General features: G+C 38.0%; 1 protein-coding gene across 2 annotated transcripts in view; it reads left to right on the forward strand.

Annotated features, from left to right (window-relative positions):
• RNF128 (ring finger protein 128) overlaps window positions 1-26399 on the forward strand; it is a 111065-nt gene that overhangs the window by 61495 nt on the left and 23171 nt on the right. For both annotated transcript variants that reach the window (XM_041741659.1, XM_041741658.1), the window contains exon 2: window positions 14041-14288. In XM_041741659.1, coding sequence (XP_041597593.1) covers window positions 14041-14288 — 248 coding nt within the window. The remainder of the gene's footprint in view (window positions 1-14040; window positions 14289-26399) is intronic.

Below are 26399 nucleotides of genomic sequence, written 5' to 3' on the forward strand. Positions count from 1 at the left end.
CCAGGATCGCGCCCTGGGCCAAAGGCAGGCGCCAAACCGCTGCGCCACCCAGGGATCCCTTGGCAGAGTTTTCTATGCAAAATGAAGGATTAGCATTGATCTAGCCAGAGAGAACCAGTATCTTGAAACTCCTTGAGCATAACATCAAAGTGCAATTCAAAATTCGGGCCAATATTTCTGAAAGTATGGGCCACAGACCACATGCAGCAAAAGAACCCAGAGAACTTATTAAACTGCAGATTTCTAAGTCTGGCCTCAGACAGACTGAATCAGGAAATGGGGCCAGGGAGTTCAGTGTTTTAACAAGTTTCTCAAGTAATCAGCATGAATATTAAAGTTTGAGAATCATTAATCTAGCCCAACGGTTTTAAAAACAGAATCTGGGACCACTGGTCCCTCAGACTCACTCAAGGGTCCATGAATTGAAAACTGTTCTCATAATAATACATAGACATAATTTGCCATATTCACTGTGTTGATGTTTACACAGGTGGTGTAAAAGCAATGGTGGGAAACTACTGCTGGCACCTTAGCAGAAATTAAAGCAGAGGCACCAAACTGTATCATATACTATATCTCTATGCATTTATAGTAATAAAAAAATCCAGCTTCACTTAAGAATGTCCTTGATAAATTAGTAAGTGTAATTAATTTTATTAAATCTCTGCCCTATCATGCACAACTCTTTTTTTGAATATTCTGTGTGATGAAATGCAAGGTAGGCACAAAGGACTTCTGCAGCATCCCAAAGTATGATGGTTGTCTGAAGGAAAAGCACTAACATGACTGAGTTGTGAGCTGAAGTAGCTTTTCTTTTTTTTAAGATTTTATTTATTTGAGAGAGCACAAGTAGGGGGAGAGGCAGAAGGAGGGAAGCAGGCTCCCCACTGAGTAGGAAGCCCGATGTGGACTTGATCCCAGGACCCTGGGATCACAACCTGAACCAAAGGCAGACACTTAACTGACTTGAGCCACACAGGCACCCTTGAAGTAACCTTTTTTTAAACAGCTCCTTTTTAATTTAAAAATACTACTGGCGGGGATCCCTGGGTGGCTCAGTGGTTTAGCGCCTGCCTTCGGCCCAGGGCATGATCTGGGAGTCCCGAGATCGAGTCCTGCGTTGGGCTCCCTGCGTGGAGCCTGCATCTCCCTCTGCCTGTGTCTCTGTCTCTCTCTCTCTCTCTCTCTCTCTCTCATGAATAAATAAATAAAATCTTTAAAAAAATAAAAATACTACTGGCAAACATGTAATTCAGACTTGGGTATTTGGAAGAACTTTTCTAAAACTTGAATGAAGTGAGCCTGTCATTTCAAGGGAAAATGACAGTATTTGTTGCTAATGGTAAAATCTAAGTATTCAAGCAAAAGTTAGAGTTTTGGAAAACTTTATCTGCCACATAAACTTGACAACTTCCTAATACTTAGGCTTTTCTGATGAGATCAGTGGTGATATTAAATAACCATGATTTTTTGATATTGTATAATCTTGAATCACTATAAGATCTGCATAACTCAGTGAACTAGTACTTTTCAAATGGCCAATACATGATATTACAAAACCATGCATGGATAAAGGATCCATTTGATATGTAAGATAGATTCATCCAAGCATTTTCATTTAGTACAAAGAGTTCATTGATGTACTTTCAAATTCTATTTTGCACCTAACGTTTAAGAAACTACCACTTGTTGAGTTTTGGTGTAGTATCAAAGAATATCTACAAGTATTTCAAAATGCTATTAAATACTATAAATACAATTTTCTTTTTTTAAAATATTTTATTTATTTATTCCTGAGAGAGAGAGAGAGGCAGAGACACAGGCAGAGGGAGAAGCAGGCTCCATGGAGGGAGCCTGATGTGGGACTTGATCCCGGGACTCCAAGATTATGCCCTGGGCCAAAGGTAGGCACTAAACCCTTGAGCCACCCAGGGATCCCCTAAATACAATTTTCTAATTACAAATCTGCATGACTACAGATTTCTTTCATATACTGAAACCAGAAAAATGGATCACAATAGATCTAATGTGGATATGAAGATCCAGCTGTCTTCTATTAAGTCTGACATTAAAAAGGTTTGCACAAAAGACAATGCAACTTAATTACTTTTTTGGGGAAATTATTTTTAATTAATTAAAACAGTCTATTATGGGGAGCCTGCATGGCTCAGTTGGTTAAATGTAGCCTCAAGTCATGATTCCAGAGCGCCCCCCCCATCAAGCTTGGCCTGGGCTCTCAGCTCAGCAAGAAGTCTGCTTCTCCCTCTCCCTCTGCTTGCCTCACCTCGTGCTCACTCACAAGCACTCTCTTAAATAAAATCTTAAAAAAAATCTTTTTAAATAAAATCTCTTAAATAAAAAATCTATAAAAAGTCTATTATATTAACATCCATTTACAACTGTGATTTTATTCTTTAAAGGTTTTATTTATTCATGAGAGGCGCACACACAGAGGCAGAGGGAGAAGCAGGCTCCATACAGGAAGCCTGATGTAGGACTTGATCTGGGGTCTCCAGGATCACACCCCGGGGTGAAGGCAGATGCTCAACCGCTGAGCCACCCAGGTGTCCCACAGCTGTGATTTTAAATGAATGAATATTTTTAAAACTTCCCAGTGTTAAAAAAATTTCCCAGTTTTAATTTCTAATATGGTAACTATAAATAGAAATAATGTACGTAACCAGCAGTCTTTGGATTCCTCAATACCTTTGAAGAGTATAAACAGTGTATGTTCTCATTCATTTGGGGAATATGAATAATAGTGAAAGGGAATATAAAGGAAGGGAAAAGAAATGTTGGGAAATATCAGGAAGGGAGACAGAACATAAAGACTCCTAACTCGGGGAAACGAACTAGGGGTGGTGGAAGGGGAGGAGGGCGGGTGTTGGAGGGGAATGGGTGACAGGCACTGAGGTGGACACTTGACGGGATGAGCACTGGGTGTTTTTCTGTATGTTGGTAAATTGAACACCAATAAAAATTAATTAAAAAAAATAGTCCCATAAAAAAAAAAAAAAGAGTATAAAGGAGTCCTGAGACTGAAAACTTGGAGAAATGCTGATCTAGCCTTCTGGTTCTTAACAATATGCTAAACATACCCTAATGGTAGTCAGAATAGTCTAGACAGGACTAGGTATTTTTAAATAATAATTCTAAGAATTGTTAACCTGTGCATATGACCTGTCATCCACAAATTATGCAGATGTGACCTTTGAACAGTGTTGCTTTCAATTCCCTAGTGTCTTTAATATGCTGTTTTCTGAGGAGTCCCAAGTGCCAGAAATTTTTTTTGGTGCTATATCAAACTGAGACCTATTCTGTATTGTAGTATTGTTTTTCAAAACCTATAGCAGAAATATCTGTGGATTCAAGGCAGAAAGAAAGGCAATTTGCCGTACTATGGTTGTCTACCTCTGCATCATTTTTTTTTGGCTTAAAGGAATGATAATAAAAGGTGATTTTAGTCTTTTTTGCTGTCACCATCCCTCCCCCCAAAAGGTCATTTGTTAACAATACAGAACGTTAAGAACCGTTGCTTTACCTAACAGCTAACCTGTACCAATGCCTGTTTCGTTGAATATAACTAAACTAGACTAGAATATAACTAGACTAGAATATAACTAAACTAGAATATAACAGACTAGAATATAACTAAAAGGCTAGTTAGGAGCATAGTGTCATATTTAAAGAGGTGTGGAGTACTGATTTGTCTGGTTCCCAGTAAACCACAGACCTATATATCCAATACCTTTGAGAAATCATTTGTATATCTGTTGAGGTGCAATAATAGGACTATTATTTTTTAATCAAGAGAGTTGATATGAAGAAATCAATTTAGGAAACCTAAAGTCAGTTTATCTGTGGCTGGGAATAATCAAAAGGGTCAAGAAATGGGGATCCCTGGGTGGCTCAGTGGTTTAGCACCTGCCTTCAGCCCAGGGTGTGATCCTGGAGTCCCGGGATTGAGTCCCACCCACATCAGGCTCCCTGCATGGAGCCTGCATCTTCCTCTGCCTGTGTCTCTCATGAATAAAATAAAATCTTTAAAAAAAAAAAAGGGTCAAGAAAGTCACAAAACAGGGACTTGAAGGAAGATGAGCTAGTCAGGTTTAAAAGTTTACTTTTTTTTTTCTAGCTTAAAAAATGCCACTTAGGACTCCTTGGTCTTATGACCTTTAGTATTGCTCTTTGAAATACATTGACGTTCCCTAGTTGCCCAAAGCTGAAATACATTGACCTGCCCTAGTTGCTACAGTGGGGAAAACTGAGCCTTTGAGAGCTACTGTGAACAAAATGAATATTCAGAAGTCCACTTGAATTGGTTCCAGATTTTCTGATGGAGGATGTTTGTTGGAGAATCATATTGGAATTTTCACACCTAGATCTTATTCATTCCACATATGAGTGAATTCAGAAGTCCTGACCTCACTATATTATCAAGATGTTGGGCAGTATTGAATGTGAGAAGGTTTTTGAAGAGCTACTTAGGCCTTCAGTAGTCCTTACTAATTACTTGTAAGTCACTCATTGCAAATATTCTTTTCTAATATTAAAAGTAGGATACTAATTGAAAGAGATACTAGAACAGCATTCCACACCCCCTTGTATTTTGTGTTTGAATGCCATGCTTCTGTAAGTATGCCATCCTTATACTTAGAATATTTTATATATTGTAAAATACTTTAGAATTTATTTTACATTTTGACACATTAATATTTAATTGTGGAAGGAGGAAGGTCCAGAAGCACAGAGCTTACTACATAGTTTATACACAGTAAATATTTGTTCAATGAATTTGTGTTCACAAATAAATAAGATTAGGCAAAAACCATTATCATTAGCTTTTTGAAGGAAATTAAAGGGGTTGGCCACCAGCAGAATATATATATATATATATATATATATATATATATATATATATATATATATAATATATATATATCATGATTCTGAGATCAGAATATATATATATATACATATATACATATTTTTTTTAAGATTTTATTTATTCATGAGAGACACAGAGAGAAAGGCAGAGACACAGGCAGAGGGAGAAGCAGGCTCATCGCAGGGAGCCGGATGTGGGACTTGATCCCTGGTCTCCAGGGTCACACCCTGGGCCAAAGTGGCGCTAAACCACTGAGCCACCTGAGCTGCCCAATTTTTTGTATTTTGAATAATAACTGGAAAGTGTCTTTCACCAGTAGTGCCAAGGATCAACACACTTTTGAGAGAGAGAGAGAGAGAGAGAGGCAGAGACACAGGAGGAGAGAGAAGCAGGCTCCATGCCAGGAGCCCGACGTGGGACTGGATCCCGGGACTCCAGGATCGCGCCCTGGGCCAAAGCCAAGGCAGGCGCCAAACCGCCGAGCCACCCAGGGATCCCCATATATTAACATTTTAATTGAGTGATATTCTCTAAGAGTAGTAAGAGTTGCTACAGTCTATTTTGTTACCTTTGTTCCCAAAATAGTCACAGGCAGAAACCATTATTTACTGTTCAACATGTGAAATTAGAGAGTGTGTAGGTCTTCTGCTTAATTGTTACCTATTCCTAATCTATCCCTTTTCCCAAAATATTTTAGGTAACAGAGTAAAAATGCAAAAAACTTGAGCTATATGGTGGTGTTAATGATTTTTAAGTAGCAAGTTCAAGGATTCCTTATTGAATTGAGTGAATGCTATCAAGATAAATTGTACCCAGAGGTGCCTGGGGTAGCTCGGTTGGTTTTAGCATCCAACTCTTGGTTTTCAGCTCAGATCATGATCTCAGAGTCATGAGATCTGAGCCCCTCTCAGGCTCTGCGCTCAACAAGGGGTATGCTTCTCTTCTCCCTCTGCCCCTCCTCCTCCCTGTCTTTCTCCCTCTCAAATAAAATAAATGAATCTTTTTTAAAAGAAGATAATTATACCCATATTTTCCGAACTGTGCATTCATATGGCCATAGGAGAATTATTTACACCGTGGCAATTGGCACACACTACAAATCAAGGCTTCCTCCTTGTTAAGTATTTACCACAACCACCCCCCCATCCTGAATGTATTAATTACATTCATGTTTTCAGTAATTAATTTTCACATTTACAGTAAAATAATAGATTTAGGTTTCACTAAAGATAGAGAGTTGATGTAGAATGGTGGCAAAGAGCAGAGACACTGGAGCCAAACTGCCTGGGTTCAGATACCAGTTCTGTCCTTATTAGCTTGTGTTATCCTAGGCAAGCTAGTCAGGCTTATCTTTAATGAGATAATAGCAATGCCTACCTTATAGGTTTGATATGAGGATTAAATATGTTAATGCATGTAAAGCATTTAGTACAGGGGCTAGTTTATAGATAAATCTTATCTGGCAACCTCAATTATCCAGAGCATGGCCTGGGTTGAGGAAGCAAATAAAAATGTCACTGAGCAACCAATATAAATATCAGACAGTACTTGCAACTGAAGCCCTCAAGCTTTCTTTGGAAGCCAGTTTTACTTTTTCTTTAGACCAAAGCTTCATGGACTTTTCAGAGTTGAAAGCAGATTGAAAGTATAAATTTAGAAAGAGGGGAGAGACAATGCTAGAGGCAACAAGGGAGAACCCCCCTCCACCCCCCAAAAGTGACCCAAAGTGAGAACTCAAAAATGAGTCAGACTGGATGATCTATAAAGTCCATTCTAGCTCCAAAAATCTATGACTTTGGTGAAAAATCATAATAGTTTGGGGACAAATAACCTTACCAGTACCATATAAAATAATGGCTCACAAAGATGATCCACTGTCAATAATAGATTATAGTTAGTGTATCCTAGTTAGGGAAATAAGACAGTATAGATTACTTTTTAAAATGTCCATCCAAAATTGTTAAAATTATTTGTGTAGAACTTTGAGTTACTGGGGATTTTATTTATTAGAGGATACCTAACTCTCTGATAATACCAGTTAAAGGAAAGCACTACTGTAGTTGATTAACAGACAGTCTTTGTCCTTAAAATGTTCTTATTTTAGAAAGGGACTATAACACACCAATTGAAATTCAAAGCAAAATGAAGTACTAGATAAAATTTAAAAATCAAGTGAGGAGGGAACGAAGAGGGAACATTTACATTCTCACTTAAAACTTGGGAAAATAACATAAGAGGCAGGGAGCATTGGGGGATTTGAGTAATGCACAGGCAGAGAAGGAGGAGGGGAATGTCAACAGATGTAAGAGATTTTAATCTGAGGGAACAGAATAAACAAAAGAATTGTAAAAAGTGAATGAGAATAGCCAATCCCACGTGCCTGGAAGCATCATTGAACCAGGGAATTACCTGTGGTTGTGGCCATTGATCCTGTTCATGAGATGGAGTTGTAGTGGAGATATATCAAATTGGTCAGTTGGGACCAGATCATAAAAAGCTTTAAATGCTAGGCCAACGAGTCACTGAAGACTTTAGAGCCAGAAAGAGGCATGATGCAACCAAGTGATGGCAAAAGTCAACCAGGAAGGTAAACTCTGATGAAACTTTAAAGGACAGGGATGTAGAGTGACAAGTTAGGAGATTACTGAAGTAGTTCAGGCAAGGAAATTATGATAACCTATATTAAACAGGCAGCAGGAATAGAAGGAAGAATCTGATAATGGGAGACACCAAGAAAATCACATCTACATGGCTGATTAGGTTAGCAGTGAGTATTCAGACAGGATTCTGGGTATTCACACCAGATGACCAGAGGCTATGATTGGGAAATGGAAGGAGGAAGGAGGGAGCAGTTTTTAAATCATTGCAAAGATGTGGGGATATGTATAAGAATGTTTAGAAATAGGTCTTGTATATGATTAGAAAACTAATTCAGTAGATATTTAGACTACATATAGCATGTATGAATATGAATTTCAGGCAAGAGAAGCATAGCATTGTTCCCTATGTGTAGACAAAGTACATTTCTTGACTGCCCTTGTTTTTAATCTCCATCTGACCACAATGGTCCATATTTTCCTGAGCATCCACCCCTGCCACCCACATCATATCTTCTAAAAGAATGAAAACTTATTTCTATTAGTCAAAAAGTTTAGGACACATATATGATTTAAAAAGAAATCTTTAGGGAACGCCTGGGTGGCTCAAAGGTCTGCCTTTGGCTCAGGGTGTGATCCTGGAGTCCCGGGATCAAGTCCCCTATCGGGCTCCCTGCATGGAGCCTGCTTCTGTAAAATACTTTAGAATTTATTTTACATTTTGACACATTAATATTTAATTGTGGAAGGAGGAAGGTCCAGAACACAGAGCTTACTACATAGTTTATACACAGTAAATATTTGTTCAATGAATTTGTCTGTGTTCACAAATAAATAAGATTAGGCAAAAACCATTATCATTAGCTTTTTGAAGGAAATTAAAGGGGTTGGCCACCAGCAGAATATATATATATATATATATATATATATATATATATATATATATATATATAATATATATATATCATGATTCTGAGATCAGAATATATATATATATACATATATACATATTTTTTTTAAGATTTTATTTATTCATGAGAGACACAGAGAGAAAGGCAGAGACACAGGCAGAGGGAGAAGCAGGCTCATCGCAGGGAGCCGGATGTGGGACTTGATCCCTGGTCTCCAGGGTCACACCCTGGGCCAAAGTGGCGCTAAACCACTGAGCCACCTGAGCTGCCCAATTTTTTGTATTTTGAATAATAACTGGAAAGTGTCTTTCACCAGTAGTGCCAAGGATCAACACACTTTTGAGAGAGAGAGAGAGAGAGAGAGAGAGAGAGAGAGAGAGAGAGAGGCAGAGACACAGGAGGAGAGAGAAGCAGGCTCCATGCCAGGAGCCCGACGTGGGACTGGATCCCGGGACTCCAGGATCGCGCCCTGGGCCAAAGCCAAGGCAGGCGCCAAACCGCCGAGCCACCCAGGGATCCCCATATATTAACATTTTAATTGAGTGATATTCTCTAAGAGTAGTAAGAGTTGCTACAGTCTATTTTGTTACCTTTGTTCCCAAAATAGTCACAGGCAGAAACCATTATTTACTGTTCAACATGTGAAATTAGAGAGTGTGTAGGTCTTCTGCTTAATTGTTACCTATTCCTAATCTATCCCTTTTCCCAAAATATTTTAGGTAACAGAGTAAAAATGCAAAAAACTTGAGCTATATGGTGGTGTTAATGATTTTTAAGTAGCAAGTTCAAGGATTCCTTATTGAATTGAGTGAATGCTATCAAGATAAATTGTACCCAGAGGTGCCTGGGGTAGCTCGGTTGGTTTTAGCATCCAACTCTTGGTTTTCAGCTCAGATCATGATCTCAGAGTCATGAGATCTGAGCCCCTCTCAGGCTCTGCGCTCAACAAGGGGTATGCTTCTCTTCTCCCTCTGCCCCTCCTCCTCCCTGTCTTTCTCCCTCTCAAATAAAATAAATGAATCTTTTTTAAAAGAAGATAATTATACCCATATTTTCCGAACTGTGCATTCATATGGCCATAGGAGAATTATTTACACCGTGGCAATTGGCACACACTACAAATCAAGGCTTCCTCCTTGTTAAGTATTTACCACAACCACCCCCCCATCCTGAATGTATTAATTACATTCATGTTTTCAGTAATTAATTTTCACATTTACAGTAAAATAATAGATTTAGGTTTCACTAAAGATAGAGAGTTGATGTAGAATGGTGGCAAAGAGCAGAGACACTGGAGCCAAACTGCCTGGGTTCAGATACCAGTTCTGTCCTTATTAGCTTGTGTTATCCTAGGCAAGCTAGTCAGGCTTATCTTTAATGAGATAATAGCAATGCCTACCTTATAGGTTTGATATGAGGATTAAATATGTTAATGCATGTAAAGCATTTAGTACAGGGGCTAGTTTATAGATAAATCTTATCTGGCAACCTCAATTATCCAGAGCATGGCCTGGGTTGAGGAAGCAAATAAAAATGTCACTGAGCAACCAATATAAATATCAGACAGTACTTGCAACTGAAGCCCTCAAGCTTTCTTTGGAAGCCAGTTTTACTTTTTCTTTAGACCAAAGCTTCATGGACTTTTCAGAGTTGAAAGCAGATTGAAAGTATAAATTTAGAAAGAGGGGAGAGACAATGCTAGAGGCAACAAGGGAGAACCCCCCTCCACCCCCCAAAAGTGACCCAAAGTGAGAACTCAAAAATGAGTCAGACTGGATGATCTATAAAGTCCATTCTAGCTCCAAAAATCTATGACTTTGGTGAAAAATCATAATAGTTTGGGGACAAATAACCTTACCAGTACCATATAAAATAATGGCTCACAAAGATGATCCACTGTCAATAATAGATTATAGTTAGTGTATCCTAGTTAGGGAAATAAGACAGTATAGATTACTTTTTAAAATGTCCATCCAAAATTGTTAAAATTATTTGTGTAGAACTTTGAGTTACTGGGGATTTTATTTATTAGAGGATACCTAACTCTCTGATAATACCAGTTAAAGGAAAGCACTACTGTAGTTGATTAACAGACAGTCTTTGTCCTTAAAATGTTCTTATTTTAGAAAGGGACTATAACACACCAATTGAAATTCAAAGCAAAATGAAGTACTAGATAAAATTTAAAAATCAAGTGAGGAGGGAACGAAGAGGGAACATTTACATTCTCACTTAAAACTTGGGAAAATAACATAAGAGGCAGGGAGCATTGGGGGATTTGAGTAATGCACAGGCAGAGAAGGAGGAGGGGAATGTCAACAGATGTAAGAGATTTTAATCTGAGGGAACAGAATAAACAAAAGAATTGTAAAAAGTGAATGAGAATAGCCAATCCCACGTGCCTGGAAGCATCATTGAACCAGGGAATTACCTGTGGTTGTGGCCATTGATCCTGTTCATGAGATGGAGTTGTAGTGGAGATATATCAAATTGGTCAGTTGGGACCAGATCATAAAAAGCTTTAAATGCTAGGCCAACGAGTCACTGAAGACTTTAGAGCCAGAAAGAGGCATGATGCAACCAAGTGATGGCAAAAGTCAACCAGGAAGGTAAACTCTGATGAAACTTTAAAGGACAGGGATGTAGAGTGACAAGTTAGGAGATTACTGAAGTAGTTCAGGCAAGGAAATTATGATAACCTATATTAAACAGGCAGCAGGAATAGAAGGAAGAATCTGATAATGGGAGACACCAAGAAAATCACATCTACATGGCTGATTAGGTTAGCAGTGAGTATTCAGACAGGATTCTGGGTATTCACACCAGATGACCAGAGGCTATGATTGGGAAATGGAAGGAGGAAGGAGGGAGCAGTTTTTAAATCATTGCAAAGATGTGGGGATATGTATAAGAATGTTTAGAAATAGGTCTTGTATATGATTAGAAAACTAATTCAGTAGATATTTAGACTACATATAGCATGTATGAATATGAATTTCAGGCAAGAGAAGCATAGCATTGTTCCCTATGTGTAGACAAAGTACATTTCTTGACTGCCCTTGTTTTTTAATCTCCATCTGACCACAATGGTCCATATTTTCCTGAGCATCCACCCCTGCCACCCACATCATATCTTCTAAAAGAATGAAAACTTATTTCTATTAGTCAAAAAGTTTAGGACACATATATGATTTAAAAAGAAATCTTTAGGGAACGCCTGGGTGGCTCAAAGGTCTGCCTTTGGCTCAGGGTGTGATCCTGGAGTCCCGGGATCAAGTCCCCTATCGGGCTCCCTGCATGGAGCCTGCTTCTTTCTCTGCCTCTCTCTCTGTGTCTCTCATGAATAAATAAATTAAATATTTTTTAAAAATAGAATAAAAAATAAAAAGAAATCTTTAAAATTATGTTCTAAAACTTGATTTTTAGAATTATCTCTACTTTCAAAGATTATACAGGTTACAATATCAGAAATGAATGCTGAGTTTATATAATAAATCTCTATAACCCCAAATTTTGGGCAGCCCTGGTGACTCAGCGGTTTAGCGCCGCCTGCAGCCCAAGGTGTGATCCTGGAGATCGGGGATAGAGTCCCACGTCAGGCTTCCTGCATGGAGCCTGCTTCTCCCTCTGCCTGTGTTTCTGCCTCTCTCTCGCTCTCTCTGAATAAATAAATAAATAAATCTTTAAAAAATATGTATATATATATATAACCCCAAATTTTCCCAACAGATGGCTTGTAAGGAAAAGACAAATACTGACAAAAGAAAATTGAAATAATAACTGTGCTTTTAGTGCCAAAGCTAGAAATGTAAAAGCTCCCAAATAAATAGAAAAATGAGCTGCCCTCTTGCAAAATGGCCGATTCTCTAGATCCATAAGGTATATTTGGGTCAAATACTGATAGAGGAAAAAGATACAACAAAAAGCATTTCAGACTCTTCCACTTCCCATTGCTTTAGAGATTTTCTTCATGTAAATGAGAAGAGAGTAAGTCGTTAGTGCCTACCAAACTAAGTATTGGCAAATTAGTAAAGTTGTAAAAGGTTTTAGCTAAATGGCTATCATATATTTAAAAGCTAGTCTCTTTAGAACTTTATGGATCTGTAACAATACTCCATGAATATATTTTTTGAATTAGTAACTTCAAGCAATATCATCTTGATCTTTTGAAGACTTTGGCCACTGGGGACCATAAACTTTTCAGGGATTACTCGGGTAGTAATTCTGCTATGTACCTTGTCATTTAAGGTTTGTACTCTTAATTTGACCATTGAAACTGTGAATACTATTTTAATAATGTACTTTTGTGTTTAAATTCTAAAGTCTATTACGTTATAAATTGGGAAAATTACGTAGTTAAGTCTAGTTAAAGAGATTAAGCCTTTTAGAGTCTTGTTCGCTCATGTGTGGGTGGGTGTAGGGTTGTGTTTATTTCAGATCAGAGTTTGATCATTAACCAAGATTATTAGTACCTTAACCTAGTATCAGTAGGAGGTTTCTCTGGCTGGTAATCTCTTAACATTCAAAGAACTCTATTCTTTTGCTTAAGATTATTGGTCTCAGATCATATAAACTAGAAGGAATATACACCTTGATAAGAGTTGGAATGGCATGAGTAATCTGACATTCTCACAACAATGGGAAAGACAATGTTTGTCCTTTACTTTTTTTCACAGGATTTATATAGTTTGGGGTAGACAGAGAGGAATTAAAAAGATTAAACTTCTAGACTAAGATTTAGACTATTAGACTAAGTAATAAACTTAGTCTAATTTCAGGCTTGACCTTAGTTGGTATTGAATGGAACCACACATTACTACTTTTTTAAAAGATTTATTTATTCACAAGAGACACAGAGAGAGACAGAGACCCAGGCAGAGGGAGAAGCAGGCTCTATGCAGGGAGCCTGACATGGGACTCAATCCCAGAACTCCAGGATCACGCCCTGAAGGCGGCACTAAACTGCTGAGCCACCTGGGCTGCCCATATTAGTATTAATTTTACATGTTTTATTCATTGCTAACCTGATAAGGTCCATGCCATGCAAGACCTTAGAGTACCTTGAATAAATTTTACATTGTTTTAGAGGATATGGAAAAAATGGTACATGGATATATATATAGTGTATTTGGGCTTATAAACATTATTTATCTTAGATTACTGATATGTAAATTCTTGTACATTTTAGTAGTGAGCTCATGAAGTAGTCTATCACCTTATAAATTAGGAAAATATGTAGTTATGTATTTCAGTCCTTCCCAAATCTCAGATTCCCTAGGATGTAAGCCCTAACCTCTACCATCTGGGGACTATCTTTAAGAAAGCCTTCATGTAAGAGACAAATTTGGCCCCAAACTCAATACTGTTGAATCATAGGTGGTTAACCTGAAGAGAGGGGAGGAGGTATTTTTTATATGTCTTAGCTTCCTTACTAAACTATGTTCTTAAGATCAGTAACCAAAGTCTCAGCATGTTTATATCCTCTGTAACATATATGCATAGTAGGTCCCCAATAAACGTTAATTGAATACATGAATATTCTTCCATTGTATCACTGGGAATACTTTAAAATCACTTTAGCATTTGGATTTTTATACACAGAATGCTTTACCAAAACTAAAACTGAATTTATTTTCTTTAACAGGTGCAGGAGACATTGTTGCAATCATGATTGGCAATCTGAAAGGCACAAAAATTCTGCAGTCTATTCAAAGAGGCATACAAGTAACAATGGTCATCGAAGTAGGGAAAAAGCATGGCCCTTGGGTGAATCACTATTCAATTTTCTTCGTTTCTGTGTCCTTTTTCATTATTACGGCAGCAACTGTGGGCTATTTTATATTTTATTCTGCTCGAAGATTACGGAATGCAAGAGCTCAAAGCAGGAAACAGGTTTGTAATGGTCCTTTATTCCAATCTAAAAATACTTTTTGTCTTTTTTTTTAATTTTTATTTATTTATGATAGTCACACAGGGAGGGAGAGAGAGAGAGAGAGAGAGAGGCAGAGAGAGAAGCAGGCTCCATGCACCGGGAGCCTGACGTGGGATTTGATCCCGGGTTTCCAGGATCGCGCCCTGGGCCAAAGGCAAGCGCCAAACCGCTGCGCCACCCAGGGATCCCTAAAAATACTTTTTTAAAAGGTTTTATTTAAAAAAAAATTTTTTAAGATAGCGCTCAGTCCCAGGACCCTGAGATCATGACCTGAACCAAAGGCAGATTCTTAACCAATAGAGCCACACAGGCTCCTAAAGATTTTATTTTTAAGTAATCTCTACACCTAACCTGAGGCTCAAACTCACAACCCCAAGATCAAAAGTCACATGCTCCATTGGACTGAGCCAACCAAGAGCCCCCAAAAATACTCCTTTAATTGTAGTTTCAGAGTCATGTGTTGTAATATATTTCACTTGTTAGACAGTGATCCATGCATATGTTTTATGAAAACTGGTAGTTTTAAAAACATATCAGCTTCCATCCTCTAAAAAGTTTTATTTTCTGTAATTTGTCTATGGCCTTAATCTTGCTTAAGTCTTCTGATACCTCATTAGGGAGCATAGCCAGCATTTAATTATATCTGGGTGTAAATACATATGTTCTTTTAATTTTTGTTTAGTTACCAAAACATTTCATGCTAATATAGAAAATTTAGAAATCAGGAAGTACAAGGGAAAAAAACCTTCACTCAAACCCCATATAACAAAAAATCTGTAGTCACCACCAAAAAGTAACCACTGCTATTTTACACGTATGTGTGCATCTGTGTATGTGTGTATTTGCACGTCGGATCAGGGCTGGGTAGAGAGACTAGACTGAATATCATGGGATGGCAAGTTTAAAGATCTGATTATGAATGATAGAGTGCTAGACTCCAGTCACATATTCATCATTTCTATCATATTTTAACAACTGATGTATAAATAGTTACAAAATATAGAATTAATAGAGTAGAAATAGAGAAGCATCATTGAACCAGGGAATTACCTGTGGTTGTGGCCATTGATCCTACCACTTTTAAACTGCCCCTCATCCCCCTGATAGCCTCACTTTTCTCCTTCCCCACCTTCACTTCCATGGCCACTCCCATGGTCATTACCATATATGTTACATACATCTTCAGTTCCTTTGGCCCTTCTCTCTCTGTTATACTTGCTGTTACAATCCAACCCTGGTTATATCCTGCTTCCTCCCTACTCAGTGCCTGCACTTTGAAGTAGCAGGAAAACACTGACATCAGTACAGACTGATCTTCCTTTAAATTTATGACCACAGACTCAGGGTGAGCTCTCAATACTGCCAACAATTGTACTCTGTTTTCTTAGTTCCCCCCTCCCCCGCTGCTTTTGCAGGTAACTAATCATGCATGTTCCTTTCTCCTTAAACCTCCAACACCTTCTCCAACTTCACTCTCTGCTCATGGTTTGGATTGTATTCCACTGAGGAAATTGAAGTGATCAAAATGTACTTCTCCATGCTTCTGCCACAGCTACCCATCTATGTGCATCTGTGTCTGTGTCCTATGTCCTCTGCCTTGTCTTCTGCTATTGTGAGCACACAAACATGCTATTATTGTTTCCCTTTGCATAATTACTTCTCTTGACACCAGGCCAGAAATCTTGGAGTTATTCTTTGTTCCTCTTTTACCTCTCACTTCCCAACATTACCTCCATCAGCAAATCCTGTTGGTTCTACCTTTATTAAATATCCAGAATCCGGTTACTTCTCACCACTTCTATTGCTTCCATCCTGGGCCAAGCCACCATCATTTCTTAGCTCCTCTCCTTCTCAAATAATCTCAACATAACAGCAGAGTGGCGTGCTATTTCTCCAGAATGCTCAATAGGGATTTAATGCTAGCTTATCATATAGTAAGGGCAGGAATACATTCTTATATGTACTGAGAAGTTCCTCCCAAGGCAATGAAATTCTGGCCACTTATGTACTCTTTTTTCCAACAAGCAAAGATGAACCCAATTTATTTGGGTGTGGGGGAGCAGTGAAGATTTCTCTATTGAAGTTAATTGAATTTAGGAAGAGACTAGAAATTGAAATCTTATTATAAAACCTTCAAGAAGATTAGACACAAGTATATTGTAATGAGTGATGATTATCTCAATGTTTAAAGTTAATTGACTTCTGTTCCTCTCAGAGAAGCCACTTATCCCACTGGTGGCAGGTTCAGCCTGTTACTAACTGTAGTCAAAAGGATGTTTAAAATTCTTATGCCAAGCCATTCAGTAGTTTCACAGTATGTTAATATTTGACATTTATATATTGCACTGTTTTTATCTCTGATGTTGGGGAAAAATTGGTATCCAGTATGACTTAAAGGTTATGGATACAATAACCAGAGTGTTTGGTTTGTATATGTTCGTGGTCAGTATGTATTTCTGTATTCCAGGTACTATAAGAAATCTGTTAACATGGCATTAAACCCCATCAGAAAGTAATACAGTTTATAAAGAACTGGCTGGTGTCACATAAACTCCATTGAATATATAATTCTGGTCTCATCATTCAAGTAATTTTCATAGTTTGTAATATATTTTATGAACATTAACTTGTGTAAAAATGGTCAAGAATAGCATCACAGGGTGCCTGGGTAGCTCTCAGTTAAGCATCCAACTCTTGATTTCTGCTCAGGTCATGATTACAGAGTCATGGGATCGAGCCCTGAGTTGGCCTCCATGCTCAGCACAGAGTCTGCATAAGATTCTCGTTCTCTTTCCCCCATCCCTCCCCTCTGCTCATGTGCTTGCTCTCTTTCTCTCCCAAATAAATAAATAGATAAAATCTTTAAAAAAGGAAAATTAGCATGAAAACTTCTCACCTTTTAGAGAAGGCTTTGGAAAGGGCTTCTTTTTTTTAATTTTTATTTTATTTTATTTATTTATGATAGGCACACAGTGAGAGAGAGAGAGAGGCAGAGACACAGGCAGAGGGAGAAGCAGGCTCCATGCACCGGGAGCCTGACGTGGGATTCGATCCCGAGTCTCCAGGATCGCGCCCTGGGCCAAAGGCAGGCGCCAAACCGCTGCGCCACCCAGGGATCCCTAGAAAGGGCTTCTTTCACTACTTACTGGGCTATATCTGTGTATCCTTCAGTGACTAAAGTATTAAATATATGACTGGTAATCCCTTTTCCTTATTAATATTTGAGGGTATTACGATGTCATTTACATGTTACTCAATTTTCCTGACTTCCTATTTATTATTAAAAGGTAGAGCTTGATGGTTATATATAACTATCACTAAATACTTAACTGCATTATTCTCATTTTACAGGTAGAAATAGTAATGAAACTGAGTTATGGAAACTTACCTTCATTAGAATATTAGGAATTCATTAGAATATTCAGACATGTCTTCCCTCTGAACTACTATAATGCATAGGGTAGAATGTCAGGCAAACTGACAAATGTGTAGCCATGAATTTTGATGACCACGATGCCCAAATATAGTGGGCATCACATAGTGGCCACAGGCCTGTATGTCATAGAATGATGTGTGAGAACACATATCATCCCTATTCCTGTGCATGGAAAGCTTTTAAACAAATGAAAAATGTCAAAGGGTTGTGAATGAAAATGACATATTAGGCATTTCATGGTGGATTTGTGTCCATACTGGGAACAACCCTAACCTGAGACAAGGAAAATTATGGAAAACGTTATGGTGTGCTCAAACTAGTGAATTTGGCAGTGACCACTATACACTTGACTCTGGCATGAGACACCCAGAATTTGGGGGTATAGGCCATATATCCTAACTGTACTTAAGCAGTTAATATTCAGTGGCAACAAGGCATGTGTTGGATTGAACATTAGCTAGTGAAATAAAAGAGGGCTCTAGGTGAAATGGAAGCTGACCTAGGTATAATGGAAGAAGCTGAATTAACTTTTAAGGAGGAGTGACTTTCAGAAGGAAAGAATTTACTCTTTGAAATAGACACATTGGAAGGAATCATCTGGCAGGAGGGGGGAAAATGGGAATCCATTTGGAAAGATGATAAAGCCTTGATAATATGGGCACACAGACCCAATGCATAATGCTAGAGAGTGTTAGCACTCAGCATTGGGAAAGAGCATATATTTGTGTTTTTTTAAGATTTTATTTATTTATTCATGAGAGGCACACACACACACACACAGAGAGAGAGAGAGAGAGAGAGAGAGAGAGAGAGGCAGAGACACAGGCAGAGGGAGAAGCAGGCTCCATGCAGGGAGCCCAACATGGGACTTGATCCTGGGTCTCTAGGATCACACCCCGGGCTGACGGGAGGCGCTAAACCGCTGAGCTACCAGGGCTGCCCAAAGAGCATATATTTGACACAACAGGGTCTGTTAACTATTTTACTACAAACGGAGGCCCAAGTACCCATGGGATAATGGCCTTCCATTTTTCACTGTGGAAGCTCAGGGAGAACATCTTTGAGACACATGAAGATCCCCAAACTTGTGGAAAGTTTTTGAGTGAAATTGTAATTTACATTGCTGATCTCTAACTTATCTTGGGCAAAGAGACGGACCAAAATAAGACAAGCTAGTAGGAACAATATTGAATGATACCCATATATTCCTCATGGAGGGGAGATGGCCTTCCTATACCACAGTCAATGGGAATCTATGACTGTTTAATAGTGTAAATTGAACCAAATGATTGGTTTTGCCCTCAACTAACATGGAATCCAGAAAAGACAAGAGTCATCCTCACTGGAAATAACACTTGTCTGTAATAATATCTAGTATGTGGGCAAAAAAATCCTTCTAGGAAGTTTTCATAAACACTTTTGTGATACTTCCTTGATTTATTTTGTAACCAAACTGTATCATAATCATATTGTGATATGGTATAATACTAGTATTGTTGGCAAAATTCAACCTCCTTATATAAGTAAATCATGTGATAGTCAAAACTGAAACTGAACTAAAACCTCCAAAGCATATGATACCAATGGAGAGTGATTGGCCCAAGGAAGAATTAGATTTAGTTCCATTACCATATTAAATGGCTCTATACATGTTTATCACAAAGTTCAAGTAGTCCTAGAATAAGGGAGTAAACATAATTACACTGATATATCAATATAAAGATGTTTGAAATGGTCTTACAGATTGAAAGAAGCCTATGTGCACCCTTCATTGGCTTCTGCAAGTATTAGGTATTATGTTGCTCTGACTGCCCCTTATGTATATAAATGCTGTACTAGCTGCAGAAGTCCAAATAACTATGACTCTTTGCTGTTAAAAAAGACCTTGATCAAGAGATGGGGGGTAGGAGGCACCCAGGTGGCTCAGTTGGTTAAGGGTCCAACTCGATCTCAGCTCAGATCTTGATCTCACATGTCATGAGTTCAAGCCCCATGTTGGGCTCCATGCTGGGTGTGGAACCTACTTTAAAAAAGAAAAGAGAGCTAGGAGATGGGTTGTGAAGAAAGATAGCACAGTTGATCTAGTTGCTTACTCCTTTCCAGTCTCCAAGGGAACTGTGACTGGCCTTTGGTCAACCCTGGGAATGTGGCCCACAAAGTGTTCTTTATGTTAGTTTTTGATGATTTTGTTATGTACACCTGGAGCGGTAGACCATGTTGTACCAGCTTGTCATGGTGCTTGGTACTACAGTAAAGCCTGATGATAGGCACCTATTTTCATTGTTGGGGTCCTGAGTTTCAGGAAGTATGGCCAGTTGCCAGCAGGATTACATATTGACCCATCTGAGCCTCAGACCCTAAGACTCAAACTGGTTCCCTGGGCAAAGATATGCCACATGTGTCTTTGTAATTTGCTACCAAAGAGATAGCATTCCTTTGCGGTCTCACATGAGAAAGAACTAAGCTACATTAATATCTTAAAATTTGTCCTTGAGGTTTTTTTTTAAAAAAGATTTTATTTATTTATTTATTTATTTATTTATTTATTTATTTATTTGACAGAGCACAAGTAGGGGTAGTGGCAGGCAGAGGGAGAGGAAAAAGCAGACTCCCTGCTGAGCAGGGAGCCCCATGCAGTGCTCCATCCCAGGACCCCAGGATCATGATGTGGGCCGAAGGCAGATGCTTAACTGACAGAGCCACCCAGGCGCCCTGTCCTTGAATTTAAAGCATGACTAAAAATACTTGAAATGTTTCTGGTTATGTTAGGTTTTCTCCCCTAGTACATGAAATTAACTGGAAGACTTATCAGGTGTTTGCATACTGTACCACTGTCAATATATACTTGTGGTGGGTATATTTGTATGTATGTATCTGTTCCTGCCCAAATTTGAGACTTATTAGAGCCTTTTACAAAACCATTATTTTGGCTCTTAGATAAGAAGGGCAGATCAAACAAATTAGTCTCCCAGTAGGACCTAGTTTTTATAGTCTTTCTCTGACTCTCATTGAACAAAAGGAAGCTCTTATAATGGGTCTCACGATTTTTTTTATATTTGCTTATTCTAATCTTATATTTACATCACTAATTCTAAAGGTTTTGATTGTCTTTTTTGAAAAACACAATAATCTGAGTCATAACTTATCTACAGGGTCAAATTCCCCCTTCCCTCAAGCTCTTCCTTCTAGTGTGCATTTCCTCACACCATTCACAGTGATCACCTTCAGGCAGGAAGTCTGTACTCCTATTTATCCCCCTCTCTGTAGGTCCTTAGACTTAGGGGGAACATTTTTTATAGCCTGTACCTCCTCTTTCCTTTAGGAATGCTTCATTAAAATATTATGCATACGTTTTTATTGAAAAAAAAAGATTTCTTTCAGTTTTCATATATCTGAACAGCCACATGACTTAGACATTGATTTTGTTCACAACAGGAATAGATCCAAGGAAAAGAATCTTGTTACCATAATTCTTGATTCTGTTCTATAAATTGAGTCAATTTTTTTTTAAAAATTTGAAAAAGAAGAAAAAATTTTAAAAGAAGAGATGTGTTAAAGCCAGAAAATCTGGATTTGCTTATATCCACGCTCCTTTCTTTCTTTTGCACACCCTGCCCCCCCAATCAAGTAATTAGGTTTGACTCCCTGCCTAGTGTTATTCATGTGGGTTTCAAAGCTGAATGAATGCCTTGGGACCAAAAACCAGGCTGACAAATCACCAGCCTGGAACATTTATTTTGCATACTTAGATGTAAATACACCAATAAACTAGGTAGAATACCTTTCTTTGAATTTATAATTTACAAATTGAACATTGTCATATAGTATTAAGAATTGGCTTGACTTCTCATTTTCAGCCCAAATAAAGTCTTGCTCAGAACTAAGAAAACTATATAGCCGAGATTTTTCAGTGACTAGAATGATCACAGCTTTTGAATAGATTAATGACATTAAGCTTCTGTTAAAAAAGCTGGCTGACAACCAAGCTTTTTTGAATTAGTCTTCAATTCTGTTGCCAAATATTCTTATACCAGGTATCTTTTGGATTGGAGAGGAGGCAGGGAGAGTCTGTTGGTATGAAGAGTTGCTTAAAAGAGTTCCCCAAAGCACAGTAAGTAGTGAATTTAGGAAGTATTTGAAGATTGGATAATAGCTGATTTTGAGGTTTTTGGTTTTTTTCTTATTTCTTTCATTCATCTTCTTCACAAAGAATGTGAAGCCTTTTAAATGCTTCTCTGCTATTACACAATGGAGGCAGTGTACTATAGTGGAGAGATCCTGGGCTTTTAAAGCCAGATAGAACCTGAGCTTGAATTGAATCACAGCTCTGCAACTAACCAGCTGCCTGGACTTTAGTCAAGCTTCTGAACCTTTTCTTGTCTACAAAACTTGGATATTAAAATACCTATTCCATAAGGTTGTTAATGATTAAACAAGATGACACATGTGTAAAAAAGCTTAGGGTTGAACCTGACCACGGTGGGGGGCCGATACCTGTTCCCTAAACTTTTCTTTCCCCAAATTTAGTGGAGTAGAGGCTTTTAATGAGTACAACTGTGACTTTGATGAGAAAATCATGAAATTGTTTTAATTTCTAAATTCAGAAGCTATTTTTTGAGGAACTACTAGGCTCTATGGAAAATTTTTAAAAATGGTTAAGGCCCAGTCCTCCAGTTACTTGCAGTAGGAGAGAAAGACACATGAATAGTACAGTAACAGAATATGATAAGAAGTATAGTGACACCTGGGTGGCTCAGTGGGTTAAGTGTCTGCCTTCAGCTCAGGTCATGATCCCAGGACTCTGCATCAGGCTCCCTGCTCAGTGGGTCATCTGCTTATTCCTCTCCCTCTGCCCCTCCCCCCACTTGTGGTCTCTCTCCTTCTCAAGTAAAATCTTTATAAAAGAGGTAGAAACAATGTGCTATTGGAATTTATAAGGTAGGAGGGAATTCTGAAATGGTGGAAAGGCATCGAAGAAGTGTCCAGTATAATTTGTGTAACAAACTAGATAAATGCTTCAAGTTGTTTTTAAGGAGTTAAACACCAATTACACTTTGCTTTGGGACACATTATCTTTAAATGTGGAGGCATATTTGGGCATCCATAAATTTGATTTAAGTAACATATCCAAACATATGTATTTAATATAAACTGCTTAATCTTCATGTTGTTCTCATATTTCAGTTTTTAGAGGAATGAATGCACCTTGGAAACTCTTGCTGTCAATGTGATTTTGAGTACTAATGGCAGTATTGTGAGAGACCTTCATTCAAGCTCTAACAACACAGTTTGTACTTCTTACCAAAATCATGGGTCTTTCATCCATGTTTAAAGAATATGGCTTTGGGACACCTAGGTGGCTCAGAGGTTGAGTGCCTGCCTTTGGCTCAGGGTATGATCCCAGAGTTCCAGGATCGACTCCCACATGGGGCTTCCTGCATGGAGCCTGCTTCTCCCTCTGCCTATGTCTCTGCCTTTCTGTCTCTCTGTGTCTCTCATGAATAAATAACTAAAATATTTTTTAAAAAAGAATATGCTTTCCTTTATAAAAGCTCAGTAGGAGTTATTGGAAATACCTGAATTTCCTATTAAAGGACTTTTTTTTTTTAATTCCAAAGCTGCTTCGTTAAACATTGCTTTATACTATGATGCAAGTCTTTTAGAGATCCTTCAAATCTTCTGGCATCTTGGATTTTGCCCTGTAGTTTTATATCCTTCCGGCTTTTTTTTTTTTTTTGCATTGATCTTAATGTGAGTACTATTCTCATAAGCATAGACTTGGAAATTACATTTAGAGCTAGCCAACTCCGAGATTTTGAGCAAGGCCCTCTTCTACTGTAGGCATCAGTTTTCTTATCGTCAGTTTAGATATCTGGCTAGGTGGTTTCTTTTTCTTTCTTTCTTTCTTTCTTTTTTTTTAACTTTATTTATTTATTCATAGAGACACACACAGAGAGAGAGGCAGAGATACAGGCAGAGGGAGAAGCAGGCTCCACGCAGAGAGCCCGACGTGGGACTTTATCCAGGGTCTCCAGGATCACGCCCTGGGCTGCAGGCGGCGCTAAACCGCTGCGCCGCCGGTGCTACCCCTCTTTTTTTTTTTTTTTTTTTTTTTTTTAGGCTAGGTGATTTCTAAGAGTTCTTCCAACTCTTAAGTCCTAAATGTACTTCCTTTCACTGTTCCTCTGTTATTTACGTATGATGTAAGTAACAGAAAATATGTGTGCATAAAATAAAGTACCATCGAATTGCCCTTTTGAGTTAACTCACAATTAAGTCCCAAAGTGGGAGTGGAAGGGTCTCAATTAGCATCTCTTCTTCAAAGGACTAGCTAGGCCTTCCTATTAAAACTGTTTCTATTAATCTATGTCTCTAGTCAGGTAACAATCTAAAAAGTTTCTGCTGCTCCTGGGACAGCAAAGAAATGGTTTGATTAGTAATCTCCCTGGCATTAAGCCAAGTACTTTTCACAAAATGGTATCTTAGGTAGGAGGCAGGTTTGGACATTAAAGAATTTTCTCATATACCTATACTCATTGATTATTCCCTTCCAAAATATATTTGTTACAGATGTGTATAAACATGTTACAAGGACTTGTTATGCTTATTGATGAATAGTAGTTTATATTTTGATTTAATAAACATTTTATTGAATATCTGCTATATGACAGATATTATGCTGGATACTTTACTTACATTATCTCTAATTTTCACATGTTCTTCATATCAGCTGGAGGTTTTCCTGCTGGGGATGGAGGTACATATTCACAATAACCTCTGGTTCTGAGTGCCTAGAGTTTGCTGAATTTTCTCTAAGTTCATATTACAGTACCAAATAGGAGGATGGCTTATCATTTTGCCATGCTGCACATCCTGTGTCTCTATGCCGAACAGCATCCATGTCCAAGTGTGAAAGCTAGCCTTTTCTTCAACTTACACGTATATTATATTCACTTGTGGCATTTGTGTGTGTGTGTGTGATAGATTTTACTGAAAGGGAAGGAAGGATTTATTTGCAGCATTACAGATAATTTTAAATTAACAATATCTCATACTACCTGGGATTTTTTTCCATTTGGCCAGTTCCCCCACAGAGAGACCATCCTTTATTGATTCTTTCTCACCTTTCCCTAACCTCTTAGATGTCCTCCTAAACCCCAAAGTCACTTCTTGTATTATTATTATTGAGGCAAAATTGGTATATAACATTGACTTTTAGGTGCATAACACAATTTGACATCTGTATGCACTGCAAAATGATCACTAATGAAAGTCTAGTTACCATCCATCACCATTCACTTGACCGCCTTTACCCATCTTGCCTAACCCCTTCCACTCTGATGACCATAAGTGTGTTCTTTGTATCGATTAGTTTGTTTTTATATTATTTTGTTTGCTTTTTTTTAGATTCCATATCTGAGTGAGCTCTTAGGGTATTTGTCTTTCTCTGCCTAACTTATTTCACTTAGCATAATGTTCTCAAGGTCCATCCATGTTATCACAAGTGGCAAGATTTCATTCTTTATGGATGAATAGTATTCCTCTATGTCTGTATGTGTCTGTGCGTAGCACTTACTCTTCATCCATTCATCTACTGATAGACATTTAGATTGTTTCCATATCATGGCTATTGTAAATAAGGTGGCAATGAAGATAGGGATGCATGTATCTTTTTGAATTAATGATTTTGTATTCTTTTCAGAAAGACCCAGAAATGGAACAGCTAGATCATATGATAGATCTATTCTTAATTTTTTTATTCTTATTTTTTTTAAAGATTTTATTTATTTTATTTTAGAGAGGGGAGGGCAGAATGAGAGGTAAAGAGAAAATCTCAAGCAGACCATGAGCTAAGTGGAGTCTGACACAGGGCTCAATCTCACAGTCTTGAGATCCTGACCTGAGCCAAAACCAAGAGTTAGGTGCTCAACTGACTGAGCCATCCACGTGCCCCTATTCTTAATTTTTTGAGGAACCTCCATACTGTTTTTCTAGTGGCTGTACCAACTTACATTCCCGCATCCTATCCAACATTTGTTATTTCTTATCTTTTTGGTAATAGCTATTCTAAGAGGTGTGAGGTGGTATTTCATTGTGGCTTTGATTTGCATTTTCCTAATAATTAGTGATGTTGAATGTCTTTTCATGTGCCTATTGGCCATCTTTATGTCTTCTTTGGAAAAATGTCTATTTAGACCCTCTGGCCCCTTATTAAATTGGATTGTTTGGGTTTTTTATTGTTGAATTGTAAGAGTTTTTTTTTCTTTATTTTGGCTATTAACTTTATTTTGGCTATTATATTGGATATGTTATTTGCAAATATCTTCTCCCATTGAGTAGGTTGCCTTTTCATTTTCATGGTAGTTTCCTTTGCTGTGCAGAAGCTTTGTAGTTTGATGTAGTCCCATTGGTTTATTTTTGCTTTTGTTTTCCTTGCCCTTGGAATCAGATCCACAAAAATGTCACTAAGACCCATGTCAAGGAGTTTACTGCCTATGTTTTCTTCTAGGAATTTTACAGTTTCAGGTCTTACATTCAAATGTTTAATCTATTTTAATTTCTGTGTATGGTGTAAGATAATGGTCTAGTTTTTATCCTTTTGCATATGGTTGTCGAATTTTCCTAGCACCATTTA

This window comes from Vulpes lagopus, chromosome X, assembly GCF_018345385.1.
Source record: "Vulpes lagopus strain Blue_001 chromosome X, ASM1834538v1, whole genome shotgun sequence".
NCBI lineage: Eukaryota > Metazoa > Chordata > Mammalia > Carnivora > Canidae > Vulpes > Vulpes lagopus.